Source organism: Pseudopodoces humilis, chromosome 7 (genome assembly GCF_049639895.1).
Source record: "Pseudopodoces humilis isolate 2021_Gansu_Grassland_sample_001 chromosome 7, ASM4963989v1, whole genome shotgun sequence".
NCBI lineage: Eukaryota > Metazoa > Chordata > Aves > Passeriformes > Paridae > Pseudopodoces > Pseudopodoces humilis.
The window spans coordinates 30,464,864-30,489,381 of NC_142206.1; the positions used below are offsets into that span (position 1 = coordinate 30,464,864).

At 37.7% G+C, this 24,518-nt stretch overlaps 1 protein-coding gene across 8 annotated transcripts in view; it reads right to left on the reverse strand.

Annotated features, from left to right (window-relative positions):
* Nucleotides 1–209: 209 nt before the first annotated feature.
* Nucleotides 210–24,518, reverse strand: part of GPHN (gephyrin) — a 277,217-nt gene continuing 252,908 nt past the window's right edge. For 4 of the 8 annotated variants that reach the window (XM_088057855.1, XM_088057856.1, XM_088057853.1 and 1 more), the window contains 7 exons: nt 19,508–19,579; nt 10,001–10,088; nt 7,872–7,945; nt 5,154–5,218; nt 3,791–3,894; nt 2,533–2,629; nt 210–1,205 (listed from right to left, as the gene is read on the reverse strand). In XM_088057855.1, the coding sequence (XP_087913981.1) occupies nt 1,072–1,205; nt 2,533–2,629; nt 3,791–3,894; nt 5,154–5,218; nt 7,872–7,945; nt 10,001–10,088; nt 19,508–19,579 (634 nt within the window). In that variant the 3' untranslated portion in view covers nt 210–1,071. The remainder of the gene's footprint in view (nt 1,206–2,532; nt 2,630–3,790; nt 3,895–5,153; nt 5,219–7,871; nt 7,946–10,000; nt 10,089–19,507; nt 19,580–24,518) is intronic. The other 4 variants (XM_005520351.3, XM_088057857.1, XM_005520350.2 and 1 more) reach the window with 1 other exon arrangement.

A 24,518-nucleotide genomic window follows, 5' to 3' on the forward strand; every position in this document is an offset into this window, starting at 1 on the left:
TGCTTCTGTCTTGTCCCTTGGGAGGTGTGAGAGAGAGCTCTGTAGTTTCAGTTCACTCATGACACTACATGAGGGAAGGCCCTAGGTTGAACATCCTATTTCTTTTCCTTCCTATGCTCTTCCCCCCACCCCAAATACTCTCTTAAATCACTACTTTTTTGTTTCAAACAACAAGGCTGAACAGGTGAAATTTTAAATAATGATTGAGGATTTTTTTTATTCATTTAAGTTTCAATATCATTACAGAAAATGTTATGGTACAGAGTTGTTTAACATTAGTTTTATTTCTTTGCTCATTTAATTTCCACACGAATGCTGGTAACACTAATATCTGTACAAGATCAGTCTTTGATTTTTTTTTAGTTTTTAGTTCTGTACATTTTTAAATGTATTGGTTAAAAAGGCTGTCAGCACTTAAGGAAGCAATTTTTTTGTTTGTTGAAATAAAAGGTATCCAGTTACTGCCCAAGAGTACTGAGCTGGGTGGCTGCTGGGACAAGAGACATCCCTGAATGCGCGGCGAGGTGAGAAAACCTCGGGGCTTCATTGGGTTCCCAGTGCAGCCACTCTGCTTTTGGCACTGTGCACATCAACACGAGATACAAGATAAAGAACAAGCAGAAGCTCTCTGTGAAGCGGTTATGAAGCATACTAATAAGGGAAATCCAAGTGTTGTCTACGCTAGTATAAATAAGCAGACAGCCTTGTTTTAAGAGCGTAAGTAGTTGTATCTTAAAGATGAGAAAAAACACAAGTTCTGCAGGCACCTACTGCTGTCTACTAAAAGCTACCGCTATTAGAACTAGCATTGAACACACAAAGCAATTGCAAGAAAAGGAAAAAGTTGCTTTGATATAATCAGAATAAATTTCTTTGTTAAGATTTGTTTTAAAGTTTGTTTTTCTTTTTTAAAAGGTATTTATTTAAATTCCATTTGAAATATATTTCAAGATGTTGACTATACTGATCAACTTTTATCCAAATCGGAAAAACTAGCTGTGCCGTTGCATATTACAGGATACAGTCAATGATATGTGGACATGCATCAAAGCTTCGCTCTTGCTGGTGACATCATAGCCTTCCGATGACCATGACATCCACCACCTCCCCCTTGTGAAGCTCCACATACTGCTCTGTCTTTGGAGGTAGCATCAACAGTCCATTGGCACTGCGCATACTCATCAGACGACTGCTCATCTGATTTCCTACAGGAGAGAGGCAGAACAGTTTCAGTTGAGTCTTCAGTTAGTTCCAAATGCTGCAACACGGTGCGACAAACAAAAGCTGTTATGATGAAAATGTTAATGTGGCTAACTTACTCATGGAGCTGGGATCTTGCTGTTCCAAGATGGACAGAAACAGAGAACTCTGTGGAGATTTACTCAGCCTCCTACTGCTCTGGCTCTCAAAACCGTCACTCTCTTTGCTGATTGCTTTCCTATCCAGCCTTCCACATTATCTGTACCGTGTATCTTTACCTAGTAAATTGCTAATCCTATCAAAATTACTTTATTTTTGAATTTGTACACCTATTCCAATTGCACAAGCACAAAAATCAGTACAGTCTAGAATGTTTTATATATCCTGGTCTAGAATAAATTTGATTAACTTTATTCTCTTTGAACAGAATAATTTAGGTTGGGAAAAACCTCCAAGATCATTAAGTCCAATCTTTGACAGAATACCACCATTTCAACTAAACCATAGCACTAAATGCCATGTCCAGTTGTTTCATGGTGACTCTACCACTTCCCTTGGCAGCCTGTTCCAATGTTCAGCCCTTGCAAGAGGAAATTCTTCCTGATGTCCAACCTGAACCTGCTGTGGTGCAGCTTGAGTCCATTTCTTCTTGTCCTGTCACTTGTTGCCTGGGAGAAGAGGCCAGCCCCCACCTGGCTACAGCCTCCTTCCAGGTGGTTATAGAGTGATAAGGTCTCCCTTGAGCTTCCTTTCCTCCAGGCTAAACAGCCCCAGCTCCCTCAGCCACTCCTCACACAACCTCACACAACCTCAACTGCAGCTCAGAATCCAGAAGTATTCCTAGGTGGCAAACATGACTAATAAATCCTTAGTCTGCTTTAAGAGAACATCTGGAGCCTCTGCTATCTTTGCTACTTTCCCAGTTCAGCTAAATCACATTTCTTTTATTTGTATTGCTCCTATCTCTGCCACAACTCATGTTTGTTTAGTACATGCACAACAGCAAAAGGAAGCAAATGTGCCTGACTGCAAATAAGCTTAGTGGATGTTTATAAAAAGGAATGTGTGCACATATACAAGCATACAGGTGTAGTGTATTAAGGCAGGTTATTAAAATAAAGGATGTTCTAATGGTTAAACCAACAAGCCATATCAGCACTGAATTTTGTACTAATGTAGTGCATGCACATGCACAAGTGTGTCAGCAAATCAGTCCGCATAAAGAAGGGTCTATGAAAAAAACATGTGCACACTCTTGGTTGTTCCCAGACACATCTTTAGGAAGGCAAGGCTGTGTGTGAGTGTCTGTCAGTCTGTGTGACTGGCACTCACCTGTACTCTGTGCCCAAGGTAGTGGTTCTTGGTGATGCCAAGTCAGAATGCACCGATGATATTCTGGGCGTGGGTCCAATTTTACATCACATGATAACTGTAGGATTAAAAAAGAAAGGATGAACATGTCATGCATTCACATTGCACTGTCTAAGATAATGGAATAATCTGCTCAATTGTTCTTCCTTAGAAACAGTCTTTTCAAAAACTTGCATTTTGAGGTCAGATGGTGTCTAGTGCAAGATTAAAAGCTGAAGAAGGCAGAGACTGCAGTATTTAAGGAAATACAACTGTGATATTACAATATCAAACTGTCTGAAGGAGTCTATGTGCATTAAGTGGAATATTCCAAAGCTGTACCTTTACTGAGAGTTTACAGATAGTATTTCTCTAGAAAAAAGCCTGGTCTCTTTGGATTACATTGCATAAAGATAAAAATGTTATTCACATTCAAAATCCTGCTAGCTCTGACAAAAGGAAAATGGCCAGTCTTTGAAATCAAAAGACATACAGGGAATGGCTCATAATGGAAAATACATGCAAAAGTGAAGGTCATTGCAAATTGCCCTTTCTTTTAGAATATTTTGGCTGTGAGATAAAATCTGGTTGCTTGAGAAAGGGCAAAAGAGAGACATGGGATAAACTGTAAGAGAAAAGTGCATAGCCAAGAACACTAAGAAAAAGGTGATGTATTCCTTGGTACTTTATTTTAATCAAAAACAGAAGAAGAAGAAGAAGAAGAAGAAGAAGAAGAAGAAAAAGTAATTATAATAACATGCCTTGAATCTATATTAAATAGAGTTACACTATCCATGATTTATTAGAAAAGTGAGAAGAGTTTAAGGAATTTATATTGCTTAGGTCTTGTGGTTTTCTTATATAGATAACAAAAGGGCTTTAAAGTTTGTATTTTCTATTGCTAATACAGAACTATCCAACTCTAGATTTTTGCAGATTACTCTGCCTAAAACAAATGTCTTTTTTAAACAGGAGAGTGTCCTTCCTGCCTGACTGGCAAATGGCTGCCTCTGCATCCGTATATCTTGCTCCATTAGATGGCCATCTAACTCTAAAAAATTATGGGACTGAATATTACCATTAACAGAGACTGAGAATGTACCTCTATTTGTGTGAAAGTCCTTCCATTGCCAGAACTAATCTAGGGCTAAGATTCCACAAACACAACAGTCTTTCAGAGCTCAAAGAGCTGTGCTTCAGCGTCTTGAGAGAATTTTGAAGTAGAGGACAAGCTTCTTACCCTGGCTTTGATGATGGTGGGCCGAGGATCCAAGATACCTTGCATTTTCCTCAGTGCAGGAACAACAAAGAGATTGCAGGTGACAACAGCTGACACAGGATTGCCTGTAGGACAAAGAACAGTTGGGGCTGATGCCTTCTTGGTTTACTCTGGAATGCTGAAAGTGAACTTATGTTTGTATAGCAATTTCATTTTAAAGGACTCTTCAGAGCTTTCCATGCTATGTACTGCATACAGTACAGACTGCAGTGGCGTGTGGCAAGGGGCATGTGGCAATCACACCTGTTGAAAGCTACACTCTGGATGATGTGTGCTGAGGTCCTGCTCCAGCCCGAATTGCCCCATGTTCGTCAGGCCTCACCATTTTCCTCTGTTCTTCCACTACCTTTGTCCTATGCCTACATTTGTCTGAGGCTGGAGCAGAGTTAATTGTGCATAGTTATTGGCTCTACCCTCACAGGGCTCTTTAGTCATGACTAATGGTTCCCAGACATCAAGAGAAAAATAACTTTCAACTCCCTAACAGAGTGGCAAAATGCTTTAGTACAAATTCTGAGGAGAATCCTACTGATTTATATGTTTTCTGATGATTCACATGAGAGGTGTATGACCACCTGTCAGACACCACTGTCTTACAGGTCTGGATTTCCCTAGACAACAGTTTTAGAAGAAATACAATGATCAGATGGATGCTTCACTGATCTCTCCCCTGTAAGAAAATGTACTACAGCAACTAAAGCAAGAGAGGGTAGAAGCACTAGAGATACATCTGAAAACCACCAGCTTATCAAGAAAAGGATTCCTTGTGTAGTCAAAATTCATGGAAAGACAGAGCAGTAAGAATAAAATAAATTCTTCCTCATTTAGAAGGACAGAAATCCATAAGAAAATCTTTATTCTAAACAAGTGCTTTCCCAGGGCACAGTCAGCAGTGGTGCAGCCATGCTGCCCTCTTTTGGTTCCACAGCATGAGCGTGATAAACAAAAATATTCCATGAAATATTCCTTGGCACTCCCTCATTTTTTTCTCAATTTTCAGCATATCAGAGTGAATGCACTGACTTGCACCCACAGGACATTTATGGTGAAGGTGCAGGGAGCTGTAGGGAAAAACACCCCTGTGAAAAACGTAAGCAAATTGTTGGATGGAAGAAATCCTAACACCTGTACTAGAGAATTCTGGGACAAAAAGAACTCCTTAGCACATCCCTGTAAGTCAATCTCTTCTGGAAATTTCTGAGAAAATCTTACAGGTACCTTCCTTAGGGGACAACATCAGGCACAGATGCTGTCAAGTGTCACTATTCTGTTTCATGTCTGTCATCTATACACAGCAACAAAAGTAATCCACAAAACGTCTTACCTGGGAGCGCAAAGATTATTTTTCTTACGCCGTCAATATCCAGAGTTGCAAAAGTTGTTGGCAGGCTGTGGAAAAAGAAAGTTATTTAATATCTGCATTAAAATTTGACTGAACATTATTGTATTATTTAAAACATTTGGAAAAGAAAAGGAAACAAAACAGGACATCTGTCTCAGCAGTTCATCAGCACCTGCTGCTTATTCCATACTGGAGGTATAATCCTCTCTTTGTGGTGACAGAATAATTTTTCTTGATATTCAATTCTGAAGTTTTAAGTACACAAATTTGGAGAGGAAATAGCTAAAAGGAAACAAACTAGTAATCAAAAATCTAAATCTTCATGCTAGAAGCCAATTAACAATGAAGTAATACTGGAATGATGCAATTACAGAGCTGTGTTTGTTTTTCATGTAAGGGTTTTTTTACAATTTTTTACAACATTGGTGACTCTAATTCTCTTACTCCAGTCTCTACAGCAGTACTGGCAAGAGAGCAGTACTTCTGAGCAGCAAATGCTAGCTAGTCTGCAGATGAACAAGTTCAGATACACAGCAGAGCTGCAGCCAAGTGACTCCCTGGTCTATCAATGAAGAGCTCTCTCTGACTTTCAGAGCTGCTGAGTGATCCTTGGTGACTTGCTGTGAGGGCTATTACTGTTACACAAATAGGATGGTAATGTGACAGCTCAAGAATGTGGCTGGCAAAGAAAAGGGATTCATTCATGAAAAGAGAATTGTATGTTAATATAATCCTCTCAAACATCAGAAATTATACCTTACAGGAGCAATAATTAGGCTGGTTTCCTTGGCTTCATGTTGACCTGATTACTAGCACCTGGTCAGCAGGTGATAGTTTACAACTGGAGATTTGCTGCACTTTGATCATTATCACCTAGTTTTGTATCTGTAGTGACTCATCAATATCCTATTTTACCAGGAGAAGTTAGTGTTTGACATTCTTGTTTTAAAATGGCTCTAACATGATGGGAACTATGTGCCAGAACTTCAGCTGTTATAACCAGTGCACAAACCAACGGACAAAAAATTTAATTGTTAATTCCTATCTACTGGAAGCTCTGAATTCTTGTATGACATTTCAACACCATCATTGTCAGAATCTTCCAGTACTTTCTTCTCTCAGTGTGGCTAGACAAGATAACCTTACACGAGCTCAGCAACTTTCAGACCAAGTGGAGGGATGCTAAATCCCAGGCACTACCCTGCACTCATGAAGCACATCAAATACAGGCATACAAAAAATTCTGACTTCACTCTTGGAACTTACTCAAGGGATTTTTTCCCAATATAGTAAGCACAATCTACAATCTTTTAAGAAGCAGTTAATAAAACCCAAGATACAATATTTGCTATTGCACTACAGCTAATGAAAAAGAGAGTGCTTACATTCTCAGTAAGAACAGATGAGCAAATGTTTTGGCAGCAATAAGAAATACCTTTCTTGTGGTATAAAATGAAAAGGGACATTTAGGGAAAAAACCCATTTCTTGAAATTTTTCCAGATAGTTATTAAAAGTTTATTGATGTAGGCCTACAGAGGACTCACCAGAAGAAAAAATTATGTTTGCTTACAAGTAAGCCAGAACCAGAATTTAATACTCTGAATTCTCTAAATCAAGTTATCCCTTGTCAGCAGTGCAGATTCTGCTTCTGGGACTTCCCCACATCAGTTGTAGCAGTATGACAGAAGCAGTGAGCAATTTCCATGCCTGGGCTACATCCACCACGGGAAAAAAAACAAGCTTTTAGCTCACTCATTCCTTTTGTGGAAAGGAGGTGGTGGTAGGAGCAGCACAAGCACTAAGCCCACACGCAGTTCTTTACCAGACTGTATGCAGAGACAGTAAAAGTATTTGTCTGTTTTCACAGCAAACACCCACTTGCAGCTCTGCTCTGTGACAGCAGTTCTGGGCTAGAAGGAATCATTCTGCAAAGCTGTGCTTGATCTTGTGTAGCTGCACCATTCTGACCCAGCTTGCAAACCAAATGCCCTCCACAGGGAGAGAGGCAGAAGTGGAGACATCTTTCTGTTCCTGTACTGTGTCGAAAAGGGAGCTCTCAGTTTTCAACATGTGTGATTTTCATTCTCTCTACAGAGCACACTTGCAGACTCACTGATGAGCAGCATCACAGTGTAGAAAAGCAATGCTGAAACAGTTTTCTGAGGCAAACTAAACACATAAAGGACTCTGCTTACTTTAAAATTACTATGCTCAATATGCCAATTAGACAAAGCTTTGTAAATTAGCTGTCATTCCACCTCTCTCAAGGAACAGCTTGTAGGAATATAATTTATGCAAATTTTGAAGTGAAATGAGATACTCTTTAAGCAAACTGTCCATTTAATGTCCTTATATTTCCTGGTTATTTCATGGTAATGTTAATGTGAGGTCTGTGATCACACTGAAGGCTGTGGCAATGTTTTATACCATGCTGGTTTCCCACCAGTCCCCAAACCTAATTTGCAACAGTTACCAGAGAAATATCTCTTACTGATAAAAAATAATCTCTCTGTTCCAGTTAATTTCACCCCTAAAGATGATGACTAATCTGAAGAGCATTGATTTTGCTGCTTTTCCCACATATATCTATCTTGTGGTTTATAGTATATTTGGAAAAGTGAATCTACTGAAGCACTTCACTAGGATATTTGGCCCAATGTAGCCTCCATCGAGGCTGCCTAAGCAGAAAGATTTCTTACCCAGGTTTCATAAAAACTCTGCCAAAGTGAATCTGTGCGTGAAGATCAATATCCAGCACCTGTTTAAGATAGTCCTGTTTAATTAAAAAAAAAATAAAAAAAAATTAAGTAACATCAAAGTGGCTTTACATCATCTAAGCATTCGAAGCAATTAATTAATATCAAGAGAAGATGAAAATTTGCATATCCTGAAAGTGCTACAGCCCAGTGGGGAATTTCCAGTATTTGAAAGAAAGTGTTTTGGAAAAGAAGTAAAGATCAGGCTCATTTAGGTGCCAAACCTGACTCCATGAGGACATATATTTCCTTAAAATGCATCTGCAGCATCAGAATCTTAGAGCACCCCACAAATACCTACTACTAAAACATTCTCTATGTCAAAGGTGGAAAACAACCTTTACAATTCAAAGTTAAGACTTTAAATAATCAAGTTACTTAAATTTTGCCATGGAAGTGATCTAGTTGTAGATTCAGAGATCTCCTACTACTTTGGAATGCAACACTGTACTGTAGAAATCATAGTTTTCCAGGATACTGTCATTATTGCAATATCTTGAATCTAATGGTCTAATTCACAGTGGTTGGGTTTAGCATTCCTTAGAAAGAAAAAAAACTTTGAGGGGCTTGTGAATGAGTTCAAGTTAAATGATTTTGCATAAACATGATTGATCCAGTTATTAAAACAAATGGAATTGTTTAAACAATTACTGACGATTGCTGTGCCTGAAGATGTAGTACCCTATCTGTTGTGTTTAGTGAGGCTAAAGACACGGGCCACAACAATCATCTGTGAAGACAGACTTTGAAAGCAGTAAATCTGAAACTCCCTGGCAGTTGGCCCTTTTTTTTTTTTGTTGCATGTGTGGGTTCAAATACTTGGAAAGCAGCAACTCATTTCAGCCAGGCATTAACTCTCAATTATTAATTGCATTAATCCCTCTTTTACTTTCTGTTTGATACTTGGATGTTCACAGCTATTTCATTAAAGCTGTAGAAAGCTCAGTATCAGAGGGCAGACCATCAGTGGAATGTAGAGCCTATTGACTTTAGGGTGTTGCCTCAAATTCAGGCTGGGGAGAAATGAGCCGAAGGTCTGAATGTCTGTAAGACCATCCAGCAGCCCAGCCGCTTCTCAGTGATACTGTGTCTGCACTATGTTGTCACATTCTCAATTTAAAGATTAGTACTTGTCCTTGATTATTTTTCTAGGTATACTGGAGACAATGGGAGTAATTGAAAGTTATTTGCACTGGTTTAATTAATTATCCATTTTCATTATGTATCCAAAGATATGATTTCTACTCAGAAAGGTAAACAAAACCAGCACTCATGTTTCCCACCTCCTAATGACCGTCTTTAGTATCTGTTAGTTATAAAAGATGTTTATTTTACCTGCCAAACTCACAGATTCAGCCTGGGATCAAAAAGTAATTTGAGTTTTCCTTCGCATAAGTCATGATTAATAAATGTCCTGCAGGTTCATCTATGCCCCACCAGCATCTGTGTATCCCTATTTTCTTTGATGGTTTTGGCACAGGGATAATCAACAGGAACTCAATCAACAATTCTGTTAATGATTCAAAAGGCAAATATATCAGCTCACTGGGTCTCATATGTATTGTCTGTAGGACTATCAGGAGCAAAACGTGATAAAACTATTTTTGTAACAGATAGAGCTTTGGCACATTCAGGAAACAAATGTGCTGAGTAAAAAAATGCTATTTATATACTCAGGTTGCTTTTCAAAGTACTTTCAAAGTACCTTAATTCTATCTACATTTTACCTGCTCTAAAAATAAAAAGAAGTCTGTTGTTTTCATTTACTATTAACCTACCTCAGTACCTTCCTCATCTACATAAATCATTCCTTAAATAAAAACACATTTGTAAATCACTCACATCTAGAATTAAAAGCTTCTCTGTTGCACTATATCAACTATAGTAGAAAAACAAGAACAAAGGGAATGAGCTTTGAAGACTATTTTCTTAAGTAATTCACATGTAAGTGTTCCAATAGAAGTAAGGTCCCTTTTTAATAAACCTTAATACAAAGGCAGTAGCTTGGATGACAGACTCTGGTTTGAAATTCTTACATTTATTGTAGGAAGTCAAACTTAAATTTTGCATACCTTTTCCCCCATGGATACACCTCCTGATGTAATGATCACATCAGCACGGCTGATACCCTCATTCAGTGCGTTCAGTAAATCATCTGGGCTATAGGAAAGAACAGGCAAGCAGATTAGTGGCATGGAATTATTATGAGTTGTAATATAAGTCTGTGTGCACACATACAGATGCATATACACACGTGTTCTAAGAGAATAATACAAGCTCTTTTCCTTCTTAAGACTCCACACTGTTCAATTCAAGTCAAGAACTGCAATCTCATTAAGTGAATGCCACACTGTTTGGCACCTTTCTGTCTAAGCTTTGCAACAGGAACAGTGGGATACTTTAGACTGGGACTGAAGAATGCTAATACAAGTATCTAAGAGTATGCAATTGGCACAGTAGGTAGTAATACAAATTGTGACTTAGATGAACTGAACTGACAGGGATTATATAAAGGCACCTGACACATGAAAATTACTGACCACCAAGCAGGCTGCAGTACTACCTGTCTAGTTTATTTGATGTGTGCAAAAATGGGGATGAGGCTCCACTTCAAACTTTGATCAGGGAGAATGAGAGTAAATCCTTTGTTTCTCTTCTCTGTTGGAGGGCTCTGCAGCAAAGCCACCAGTACATATCCACTTCAGCTTGCAAAAACACAATCCACCCTGTTAAAAGGTCTATTCACCTTCACGAAGAACAGTGTAATGGGAGCTATTATATTTTTCCATACAAAGAGAATAACTGTGGAGGATATTGGTGCCTTCTTTTCTTTCTATTTTAGATCTGAACTGGAAACTTTGAAGCGAGCATTAGATTTTTAAGAGCAGTACTGATGCTAATACAGAGCTTCAAGGCACGCAGTGGAGAAACTCAGTAATACAACTCACCCAGGTCCAAAGGAATCAAAACCGATTTCCAATATATTAAATTCATACTTTGCTTTTAACATTTGTGAACTGACCATAAGCTGACTGGTTGCTATGACTGCATGTATTGCCTCTTCAACAGTGTGTTTTCACTTCAGTGATCCTGGAAGTTTTTCATGGGAGGCTGTTCCTACTTAGAATGCCATTGAAAGAAGGGACAATAATGCTAGTGACTGCATGAAGGCCTTCACCTGAGACACAGCACCTCAGGTAAATACCACACTACAACTACAAAACACCATTGTGGGTGAGGAATGCAGGCTGAAAATGGCATGAGGGCTATCCTTTGGGAGCTCTGTCTGTATTTCATCTGAAAGTAGAACTACAGCAGTAATTTTGGAGATTGAGCTGAAAACACGAAAATTAGGAATACTATGCAAGTTCTAGTTGACCTTTCAGAGACTAGCAGAAACTGTGTGCTTCTAAATATCTCAGAAAGAAAAATTCTTTCCTCTGAGCATCCTTTCTTTGCCCATGGTTCAGTGAAATATAAGCAGCAGTTAGCATGACGTGGTGCTGTGTGCACCACAATTTATGTGACACAAGAATGACCGCACTCCCTCACTGAGCAAACAGCTCTGTGCATGCAACCTTGCACACGCCTCATCTCACCAGAGAGCCCTCAGGCATCCTCAACCCTGCTTGTGCCTTTCAGGCAGAAAGATCAAAGACTCTTTCTCCACAGTGTCCAGTGACTGAAGCACCATGTTCTTTGGCATCAGTGTAGTCACCCTGCACAGCTTTATTATCTATGTTGGGTCCCACCCCTCTCTAGGGTCAGATTGCTTTGTAAGAGGTAGGCAACAAGATACAGCAGAAAGAAGGGCAGATTGCTGTAGGCTGCAATCAATAAGATGGAATTATACACTACCCCTTTTTAAAAGGAATTAGTGGCTGCAGTATTGTGGCATGCCATCATGACTATTGTTTAGGGTTCTAGGTATCTTGGACACTCTTAATGGCCCACAAAGAATTCCTAAACTGTTTTCTTTGGGAGAAAATAAATGGGCTCAAGCAAAACCATCTCCTTTGTCCTTTAGGAAACTGAGACATTTTATCAGCTGCCCCTTCTGAAATCTCAGAATATTTTTCTCCAAAACCCAGCATAAGTCTTTACTAGTCACTGAAGCAGAAAGAAGCAAGTCTGTTCTTGGCTACTTCTTCAAAACCAGTTGAAGTTGTTTCATATTGATCATTTCAGTAGTATCTGTATGTAATAAGATATTGCTCAAGATTATTATAGAGTTTATAATAGGAAAAGTCTCTCAAGATCTAAGTATTCCTTAATCCTTGCCAATGAGGCTGCTTGGAATGCAGCAAGGAATACATATTCGTTACATAGGCCCATATTGGCATTCCTGAGGCTCGGCAGTCAGACATACGCCACTACCACTAGCCTAAGACTGCTCTCAGTACATTTTTCTCATTAGGTTGTGATGGAGCTGAGGACCTTGTCTGCAGCTTGCTCCAGGCTGGTTCATTTTATCTTGTTTAATTATTTAAAAGTTATTCATAGGTAGCAAGACTACCTGTCTGGGGACATGCTAATTCTGGATAATGAAGTGGGCTTGCTTTCAGTTGTGGTTTGAGAATAATGGAAGGAGCAGTAAAAAGCAAACAAGTATATATTTAACTGTCGTTAAATAGAATGCAAATGCAGATGCTTACATACAGAATATATGTGTTTGTATATGTATTAAATCATTTAACAAAGGAAAAAAATCAATAAAACCCCCTCTGCCTCCAAATAAGCCTAGACTCAAACCAGGTGAGAACTCAATTCACATCCTTCCTTATGAGGGCAACATACCACAGGACTACTTCATCATTCAGGTATTTCTATTTTGTCATGTAAAAAGCTGAATATTACTGGATTTGGTTAATTTTTAGAATTTCCAGTAGAATGATCTGTACAATATACTTTTCTTCACCATTTTAAAATTCTTTTCTTTACCATCTGTATAGCATAAGGCATTAAAAAGTTCTGCTGCTAAAACTTATCTAGCCAATAGCACTGCATGTCATCTTTAACAGTTATAAAATGAATTTAATTCTTCCAAAAGGAAAAATGTGATAGAAATTTTGTTGCAATAAACTGAATGATGATGTTAGTTTTTATTCTTTATTCTGAAAAAGAGACAGAATTCCATCCCTTGCTTTTGCAGAAAGTTTCTCTATTTTTGACAGACTTCTTTTTGTCACTCAGGTCTGCCTAACTTTATGTTGTACTTAAGTCTGGTAGTTCCATGACTCTGCAATTAGCACCAAACACTCCTTATAGGAGTCATCTGTTGCAATATTCAATCAACACTCTAGTGAACATTTTCCTTGCCTTTAGAGGATTTAATGCAGAGAGTTATTAATCAAATTGCATATTAACACAGAGTTGATATAATCAGTTAACAAGATAACTACTTCTTGTTTCATTTGTTGTGTAACAGTGAGCAGCTGCTCCTTTAGATTGACATGGAAAGGGAATAAATAATGAAAACTATTAAATTCTAGAAGAATAGACAAGATAACTTTGGCATCTGAGTATAGCATGGCAAGACTGTTTTAAAAGGCAGGTGACAGATCTCCATGAAGCTGAGAAATAACACTCACTGTCTGAGCAGGTACAAATCAGAAGTTATATTTTGAAGCCCTAGCCACTGCTAGGAGTAGGATACTGGATTAGCTAGATTAATTTACTACAATAAATCCTTTAAAATATCTTGTCAAAGTGCTATTGGATTTTTTTCCTTCATGGGCAGAACTGTAAAAGGTGCTCAAATATAATGGTGAATACCTTAATCAATGTAAAGTAGATTTTGATGGGAAGTCTAATTTCCAGATGGCAAAATTGGTCTGTTTCATTTGGTGATTTTCAAAGTCAGAATGACATTGTGCACAAAAAAGGACTGTGCTTTTCTGACATGCTGCAACTTATTAAAAAAGTTAGATATGTTTCAGATCACATCTGATCATCTTTTGTTAATACCTTGAAGAAAATTTGTTGCTTAAGGACTGCATACAGTTTATGAAACCATTTATATGCATGAATAAGGAACAAATCCAAACTTTCTTTCAACACCTGGAGCAGATTGCATCTGCACAAATATTATGTGTCTTGTACATAAATTTTTGAAGCTGCATAGTGATTTGCATAAAGATTGAATGTATTTTTAAGTATATCTTTATATTCTCTGCTAATTTTGTCAGTCTGATAAACAGAGTACCTACTCTACTATCCCAGTTTCTTGACCCTCTTTGTTCAGTTTTATGGAACAGAATGATCAGTACAATCTGGAAATTAGTTGGTAGGTAACTCTTGTATAATGGCAGCAGCAAGCATCCAGTAAGCAGATGTGTGACTTTGCAGCTGACACTTGATTTCATTGATCTGAAGAGAGGACTTGCAGGATGGCAGTACAGCAGGAACACCTTCTGGATTCAGGAAAAATTCTGGTTATCAAAGTTAGTTTGTGGAAAACTTATTCAACACTTGAGCTGTCAAGTGAGCTGTCTTTGAACTGAAAAGATATACAAGCCTAAGAGCTTGAACAAGAAAATGATGCAAGCCTCATTAAAACAGACAACAGCCATGTAAATTTTCTCCTTTCCACTCTCAAAAGAAGTAGTTACATTACAGTCAAGACCAAACAATTCTCTGTGTTTTAAGTGCCAGTTTGAAGTACCCTAAATTACAGTGTAATTTTCTCTTTCACACAGAAATCAACTCATGTTAATTCACTTTTGTTGATCCTATTGTTGTGCTTCACTGTCATTAATTATCAATCTGTCAGCTTTTTCTGTGATACAACCCTTAACAGCAGCAGTTTGATACATGCAATTAAACCGCTCAGTTTTGTAATTTAATATAGTAAACAACAGCAAATGTTCAAAAAATCACCTACCACTCTGCAGTAAAATGAGTGATCCCAGTTAAAATTGAACTGGAACCTTTAGTTAGGACTGAGTTATCACGCCATTGTCACAGTACAAAATCCATAGCTCATTATTGATTTCCAGGACCATTTCTTTGCCACAGGAGTCTCGTTCATTCAATGTTACCTCATTACCTGACAGTCACTTCCAGTCCTTGCTGTCCATTGCCATGACTGTTACTATTGGGTGACCAGCAGAAACACCTGTGGTTATTCTATTTCTCTGTGCAGCAGCCTGGGCTTTTATAAACCCAGGTCTTCTGGTAACCTGGACTTGCAGAATTGTGTGCATGCACCATCACAGCCAGCACCTTAAACCTGTGTGCTTTACAGAGATACTGGACACAGATACAGAAAGATTCACATGCACCACAATGCAGCAGATGCATGCACAAGTGTCTATCGTGAGTTCAGAAGCAGAGCTGGCCAACCTTTCTTGCCTACTGCTATATTTTATTTGAAAGTATCTCAAGTATTTCAGTTATACGCTGCAAGACATGATTCTTCACAAATTCCAAGGAGCTACAGGTTCCTGGACACGAGGTGATAACAGAAGTGCTTAGCAGTGATCCTACACAATCACACTAAAGACCAAAGTAGTCCATCTGCTCTCTAAACTACAGTAGTTGACTGTAAATATCCGAAGTCTGGAGGTGCCCTGAGCTTAGCATGTTCTGGATATGTTCCCACAAACTGGCAAGAGTGGTTTGTACTACTTTTGCATCTTAGGAAGTCTCTTATCTGCTAAACTGACATTCCAGAAGAACAGGTTTAACTGAGGTACAAAGACCTACTAGAAATTCCCCTTGCATGCAAAGATCCCAGTCAAAATTCTAGTTCTACCTCCAAAATAACAAAGAATTTACCAAATTAAAGTTTCCATTGAACAACCAACAGCCTACTTCTTGTACTCAGAGATCTCATCAAGATCAATGACATTTCTTCTTGAGGAAAGATGGGATATGGATTTGATTCTTTATGATTAACTCTCATTTTTTAACTACTCATTCAGCTGAGGTGACAGATTTCAAAATGAATAGATGAATGCAGCGAGGCATAAAGACAAAGTCTGTCACCCACTTCTCACCTCATAGCCAAGAGGAGTATTTTGCATATCAGTGATTTGCAGGATGCAGAATGGTGCATAGATACCATTATTTTTAGTCAACTAAAATCCACCTTCTGTAGAATACAATCTTGAATGTAAATTGATGAATATATTTCAATGAATGTAATCCAATGAATGAATATTTGACGTAATAGGAATTTAGTAATAGGAATTCTGTGTTTTGACTAGTACGGTTTTTGAAAGCAGAAGAAAATCCAATTTTGATGGTGTATGTAGTAACATATGGACACACTTCTGAAACTGTAGTTGTTTCAAAATTCTCAAGTGTATTTCATCATGTTCTCATAATGTATCTTCCTTCTACCTTCTGTGGTATTTCCCTGGATCACTCTGAACAGATGCAATATGTTTTCCCTAGGAAAATAGGCCAGCTTGTGAGGAAAGCTGGAATAATTACAGCAGCTTTTGGCTTGTTCAACACGACTATGTAAGTTTTGTCTATCTGACAGCAATATAGAAGAATCTGTCTTTGGTACTTTTTGCTGTTCCTTCAATTGCTGCTGCTGCAAATATGAATGTTATTTTGCAGAGTATTCTTTTTCATGTTACATTTATGAACTTGTAGGGATTTTGATTAGAGGCCTCCAATTAGAGGTCTTCAACTTTTTTACTGAAGTAACCATGAGAGCTGTCTAATGCCTTCAATGTTTTTTTCTATATCTGGATGATAATATATTTTCCTCTGCTGTTTTCTGGACCTACTTCAGAAGACTCCCACTCATATATATGCCAGAATGACAAAAGATCAGAGAGGTCAGAAAAACAGATAACCATGGGAGCGCTACAGGAAAAAGTCTCATGCACAGAAGCCAGGTACTTATGTAACTTGCATGAGGGTCCTCAATCACATCCTTGTCTGCTGCTTGTGTACTTTCATCTGCAAGCATTTCACTGTGAATTGTAATTTTTTCCATAAATGCTGAAAGAACAGGACCAAAGGTTTGATAACAGCTGTGCCATTGTACTAACTTGTGAGCAGTTAATTCACTCTAAATCCAGTGTAGTGTGTGTCCTCAGAATGTAAGAAGCAGTCTGAAAACTGCTGTTTTCCACTAATTAAAAAACTATCCCTGGCTATTTTTTGCTGGCAGAAGATAATGAACCTTATCAGTACACTTACCAGGAATCCATTAGTTTTTCTAAGAAATTGGATGGGAGATTGCACCAGTAAAGATTTTTATTTTATCTTCCTTCTTAGAAAGGATGTGAGTCAATACGGGTTTACTGAAAAGTTTTCACTTTTGATGTAGAAAATATTCAACAGTTCAGTTGTAGCTGGGTTGAAATAATATGATTGAAGATTACACCCCACAGTATAATAATCAATGCCAAAGACATTGCTTATCAGTAAAGATGTCAGTGCACTGGTGAGTCTGAAGAACAACTATGGTTCTGCAATTATTTCAATGAGAGTGCTCAAGATATGAGAATTGGCTTATTGACAATAATACTGACACAACCGAAAGTAAAATATATGATGAATATAATTAGTGCCAGTTATTTACATAAAGCAAATAGTATCACCAAATATGACACATGGTGAATGGCACTGTTATCACAGAATTTCTTACCTTTTCATTTTACTTTAGCTTCAACTGTAAGAGTAAATTTTAAATAAATTTAAAGGAATTTAAAGTCATTTCATCCCCCTGTAAACTGGTATAACTGCAAGTGATCTACAGTATGGATGTCTCTAGGACAGGTAGAAGTACAGTCCCTAAAAGCAATGCCTCAAGATGCAGGCTTTCTCTAGGAAGCTCCACCCTTTACAGAATCATAGCTTAATCACTTGGAAAAATGTCTGTCTCCAGAACAAAAATTATTTGGAAGCCACAGGTTAGAAACAAAATAAAAAGACCTCTTAAGATTCTCTGTCATCAGCTGTGTCCTAAAAGAGTTATTTTTTAGAAAATATCAAATGAAATATGACATCATATTTTGCTTACTAAAAAAAAATACAAATTCCCCAAGGAGAGTAAACTACAGTGTTAGAAATAAGTGAAGAGAAGGAACTGAGAAAATTATCCTGTTTGAGACCAGCAACTTAATTTTTTTTGACAGCTGCTAATTAGTGGAAGGAACTAGAACTTCACTTGTCTCCACAATACTGGACCATATTCCTTCAAGCACAGAGATGTTTTTAACATAACAAAATGCCCATTGCCTTTTCTCCTGCTCTGGAAGCAGAAGCATTTCTTATTGCTCCTGCTTTGGGTAGACAGACTTATACTGGGGGTTGGTTTTTGTTGGTGCTTTTTCTCAGGCTGCTTAGAAGAGACCAAAGGCTCATTTAATGTTTTATGCAGTAGCAATGAGGTGTGAACTGACTTGTATGAGGTATTCCAAGTCCACCACCCGCTGGAAGATTCCATCTTTTAAGTAATTTCAGATAAAGCAGACAGTCTGTATCATGTTCTTCACATTAATTTAAAATATTTTAAATACTGCAGATTCTCAAAAGTTTTTTTGGATGTGTAGTAAAGCAGAAGGTTCTAGTGGGTTGATCTCTTTAGTCTGTTACTCGAGGAAAATCTAGATTTATAACAACCCAGCTTCAGCATGAATAACTAAGTGCTAAACAAGAACCAGTTTTTTGAAAGCTAAGGATATGGCAGGTTGACTCACTCATGAGAACAAAAATTTTTTCCAGTATGCAAAGCAAACATTAAGCTATAACCCAATCCTCCAACCTTTTCTTTCAAAAATGGGCCCATTTACCCCAGTGAGGATCCTCACATCTGAAGTTTTAAGGTACTAGTCCTTGATAGGATTTCCATTCCTTTTCTACCTATTTTTATTTCTTATGTGAATGAAATTGTATAAACTAAATTTTTTTCTGTTTGTTAATGGAAGAAATGACAAGTGGTTTACTCTCCCTCTGTCATCACTCCTGCTCCTTGGGCCTCTCTGTGTTAGAGGGCAAGTTCTGAAAATCAATCTATATGATTAAGCCACCTCCTTAAATATGACGTAGTATATAATTGCATATGTATTTTGGAAAAAATGCATAGTGCATGGTTTAGAGATTTCCTGAATATTCCAGTTAGCCTGCTTTGGAGATGATCAGCAGAGTGGTGGAAAACCAAGTATGCAGCATCAGGGACTCACAGAACATCCTCAGCTGGAAAGGACCCACAAGGATCACAGAAGTCCAACTCCTGTTATGACTGAAGAATCATAACAGTGACTTCTCTGGACTCCACTACTACCTTCAAGCAGGATTTTTCCTAATTTGCTCAGTTTTTAAAAGGGAAAAGCCTTGACGGATAGAGATGTTTGCTGCTACTGATGAGTAATGCAAACATTTTCATTTTATCAATGTTGTGGAGCCATGTAATTCTACAGTGTACTGGTGCCTAAGAACTTAACTGACAAGGCAGTGCTACTTAATGGACAGAATAAAACACCATCTGCTCCTGTACGGCAAATGTTGGTTGGATCCGTGCTCCAAGCTCTGCCCTGACAGACACCTGGCCGAGCCTGCCTGTGAGCATGCACGTGCCTCAACGTCCCAAGTGGTTTAAAAACAGTGCTCACCAATCTGGTAGGCCTGTCTCCGCAGTGTTCTGGAAGCTCTGTGTCCCTTCTTCTTTAAAAACATCTGGCTTCCTGAGGGTAAAGGAAGCAGAAGGGGTATAATAAAGAGCCAGGGAAGGAGAGAGTCTCCTGGGGTCAAAGGGAAGCTCTGTGCCCAGCTGTGTCCCCCTTGGTGGCTCTAGATAGTCAAAATCACCATGGGAAATGCTTCCTCTTTGCAAGGCCAGCCAATGGGAGAGAAAGGGCGTGCACGGGAACATCTTTCTGTTACAGTTTGGATGGGCTTCTCAGAAGGAGAGAAGAGTAAAGTTATGGAAGGATTTAGGCTCAACTGGGCATGCCAACAAAGCATCGTTCATCTTCCCTTGCAGTGTCTATGGAGAAACTTCTTTACTCTTGACTTCCAAACAAAGCAAAATGAAGTGTTAAACAACTTGACATTTTGGAAGGAGGACCACAGATAATGGGAAAATATTTGGAGATGGGCCCCACTGAAACATTTTTACTCACACTTTTAGCTTCTTATTCAGGAAATAGGTCTCAAGACATAATAACTGTCACCTTCTTAACTACAAGGGGGAAAGAGCTGTAATTATCCTAATTTTATAACTCCATAGTCAATAAAGATGCCACTTCATTCATGAGAAGCTTCATACCCTGCTGCAAGAGGCAGGATTAGAAAAAATGTCCAAAACTGAGAAAGTTACTCCTATCAGGACCTTACTTAAAACAATTAATGATTTTCTATGAATTCCCAATTTATGAAAGCAGCGTTATGTATACTTCTTCCAAGTAAGTTTTTCTGTGAAAAATCTATTTTTAGATAGTGTCCTTTGTAACAGAAATATGAAATGAATAGAAATTATGTTTTTACACTCTTAAATGTAGGACAATTAAACATAAAATGTAAAAAACTTCATTGGACATGGAGATTTATAAATATACTTTTAAAAAAACCCTGAAATCAGATATTCATGATTGAAATGGACCATGTCATCAGTCATCACTGTGTGATTCTTGGGCCATTTCTTCATATCAGCTGGCTGGACAGTTAACATCAACAAAGTCAACCTCCCTCCCCAGTCCATGGCCAGCTGATCCTGCACAAGGCAGCTTCAGTCTGGCATTTCAAAAATCACTTTTGTGCACACTCATGTCCTGTCTGATTGGGGAACGTAAGAAGATTGGGCCAATGTCCTGATACTACCGTTACACATGCCCACAGCCACTGCTGACATTAAATCTTCTTTTATCACCTTGTAAATCCATGCCATGTTTCTCCTCACAGTTCATAAGTAGGGTCTGTCAGATTGAATGAGTACTAATATTGATAGGAAGTGATGGAAAAATATTCAAATTATTCAGGTTAATAGTTTAGATGTCCCTTTCTTTCTGACAGGCTTCCCAAGAAAGCCCTTTCCTAAAATCGCTTCTGTCCCTCATTTGCTCTTCTATTCATTGCCAGAGTAACAAAGTCAATATTTATTTCTCAAAAGAGGGTCCCTGTGTCATGAAGTGACACACAAAAGACCTTCAGATTTCATGAATGATCCCAGATTCTGGTTTAGCTATCAACATTACAAACAGCAGTCTCAAAAATCCAAAATATTTTCCAGCATGATGCTAAGCCCTGTTGTGTAATTTCTGCTGGTACTGGTCTTCTGATTTTGTGCTTCTACTATGTATTGTTCATTAGAATAACACAAAAAATAATTTAATTATCTGAAATAATACTTAAGAGATTATCTGAAACCAGGAGAAATAACTCTCTATTTTTTATTATGATTTAGTATTTAGAATAGTGTGAGAACCTCGCTGAACTTGCTTCTGTTTGAATTGTAAATAAATATGCAATCTCATTTTGAAACAAATATCAAAACATTTGATTTAATAACTAGTCACTATCACTGTTAAAATTATGCTTTACTTACACTCTGAACTAGTCTAACTTGAATATACAGGCATTGCTGCTGAAATAGAAACTTTATTCAATTTATTCTCCATGTGGCTCAGTATTACTGGAAGGTAATCAAGTGATCTTGTAAGAGCATCTGTTGAGCTAAACAGCCTGAGTCCTGGTATTACTTTAAGTACACAGTCCATCTTTTAACCACTTAAGAAATTTAATGGTTCTTGTCCTGGGAATATGAATGTACGGACAAAAATAACCTTTTAATTCTGTAGGAGATTAGCTCTTTATAAATATGCTAGAACTTGTATTCAGATGATTCTCAAATCTTTTCTTAAATCTTTATTTCTCAGGATATAAAAATCCATCCTACAAATGTTACTTGTATTCTTTAATCCTCTATATATCACTTCATATTTGGCTGTATTAACCCAGTTTTGTAACTGATTCCTATCACAGACACAGTGACCATCTTCATTGTTCACCACTTCTTTGATTTTTCTAAGTCTACTGCCTTTATTAGTTTTCATTATTTTCTTCTAGGGTATTAGTAAATTTAGTATTAATAAAATTTCAAGCCTCAAAAATTTCTCAGTGACTTGGGAACTCAAATTTCTATATATGCTCTAGGCATTAAGAAGGTTGAAAGTCATTTAAGTGAAGGATACTTTGGCCTCTAAAAGCTGAAGTTGTCTTGAAAACAGAACTTTTTTCTCCAAGTAGTTCCAAAATTGTTCACTTATGCCTCAAAAATAGACCATAAAAATAGTAATGTTTATTTTCCTCCAACAAATAGCTTCCCTCTGTTTCCAAAGACAAGAGTTTCCAAGTATTCTGTCCTCTTTATTATCCGCTCTTTACTGCCATGTGCTACTACTGAACTGTGATTCTAAAAATGCTCATTCAGGAAGGAGCCCATGCTTGTGTTGAACACAGTTAGGAAAATGACACACCGTGCATTAGCTTTCCACCTGTCACCTCTACAGCATGACATTTTATTACCTGTCACACTAGGTAGTTTCCTACTGGTACAGGAGACTCCCTGGGACTTGCACTGTCCCATTTCACAAGTTCTGTTTTCACCTCTGCTTTGGCTCAGACCTTCCTTTGTGGGTTTGGAACATGTGCATTAGGTGATATGACTTGTCAATATGACAACTTATTTGAAGATTTCCTTAATGATTATCAAGAGTTCCTGGGACAGATATTAAACATTTCTGCGTGAAAAGGAGAATATTCTTGACAGGGCACAATGAAGGAGAGGACCTCCACATCTGAATCACCTTCAAACCAATACTCCGTGTCCCTGCATTCATTAGATTCATTAGGCTCATTAGTTATAACTAATATAACTTCATTAGATATAAATCAAAATTTATAACACCATCGTTTTTTTGAGCAGAACTAGAAGTGAAGTCACTTGAGCAAAACCTAATACTGTGACATTTAATGTAAGGTCTTTTCTCTAACAAGGATTTTCTTGCAGTCATTTGTTAAATACTACTACTACTACACATTTTGTTCACAGAATATTTGCTTTTACCCAAGCTGGCATTAAGCTGGAGCAGGCAGAGACTAGGATTCTGTGCCTGGATTCTGCCCATAACTCATATGATGATATATATCAGGCTGATATTGCATGAAAAATTTTGGAGCTGGAGCACTTTCTCCACTCTCCTCCCTCCATTCCAGAAGTTCCATCTATATTGTAATAGTACTTTGTTTACTACATTCAAGCCACACAAATACAAAAGATTTAAGCTGTTTTTTGGGATGGCAAACTTAAAATTGAAGCTGACTAAATCCTTCAGTAAGATTTCAGTATCCATTCTAAATAATGAAGAGACTCTATCAAAACTTTTATTTTAGGGATATCACAGAGTAATGCTGTTACAACAGCAGGGGTAATTTTTAATAGGTTTACCTGTCATTTAGGAGCTCTATGTCCAACAGTATGTTAAAATGGAGAGTTAAACAAGAGACTAAACACTTCTAATGTAGAAAAGCTCTCATAAACTGCTGATTTAATAACTATTCAGATAAATCTTTCAAGAAAGTGAGGAAATAATATGAATTTCCTGAATTTTTCTCCTAAAGAGAGAGACTGTTTCTCTCTCCACTGTGAAATCATAGGCTCATAAATGAAAATGCTGCTGGAAGCAACTAAATATTATACATGTCTCTGAGAAAAATGATACAGGTTTAATTAGAATTAGAAAATAGGGAAAAGAATGCAGAGAAGGGAAAATACACTCATGTAAACAAAGGTAAAAGCAGAGGAAATTGAATTCATTACATACGTGATCAAAATTCCTTAGCAAGCTTAGTAAGAAAGTCTCATAGAAGAAAAGCTGTCAAAATGGAAGATGACTGTAGAACAGAGGCCCACACTACAGCAGGTTTTTCTAGGGCTAAACTTTACACTTTAAACAATGGAATACAAAGAACAACACAAATGAAATCATCAGACACAAAAATATCCTGATAATTAGACTTATACAGATCACATCAGAAATGCAACTTATTTTTAACACTGGTTTCCAAGAAAACAAAATAACTTCATAGACTATAAGCAAAGCAAAGGAAATTAGAAGCCTTTTTAACTTGGTCTTGTTATTAGGAGGCAACATTCAGAAGTACATTGAAATACCAACTTTAGCTGGCCAGTTGTTTTTTTAAAATTTTTTAGCGAGTCTGAGATTCTGAAAAAAATGAAAGACGCAACAGTAACAACAGTATCAGAAGGGCTCTTCCTTTCCTTAGTTTTGCATTTGTTTCTTGTGTTTGCAGTAGCTCTGGAAATGGATATATCTTCCATTTCTACTCAGATGTGTGTGCTTTTCAAACAGCTTGGCTTCTACGTGCCAAGAACACCAGTAGAAGAAAATCCTGATTTCTGGCCAGACATAACTTCAGCTGTATCACATTCCCAGGTCTGTTATTTTCTCCCATTGCTTTCTTCCAGGATTTCAACTGTAAACTTTATCTCTGGGTTTTGGGATTGCTGTTTTTTATTTTGAATATTGAGTGATATATGCAATTTATGAGAACAGAAACAATGATGACAATCTCAGAAATTGTTAAAATGCTCCCAAAAGAAAG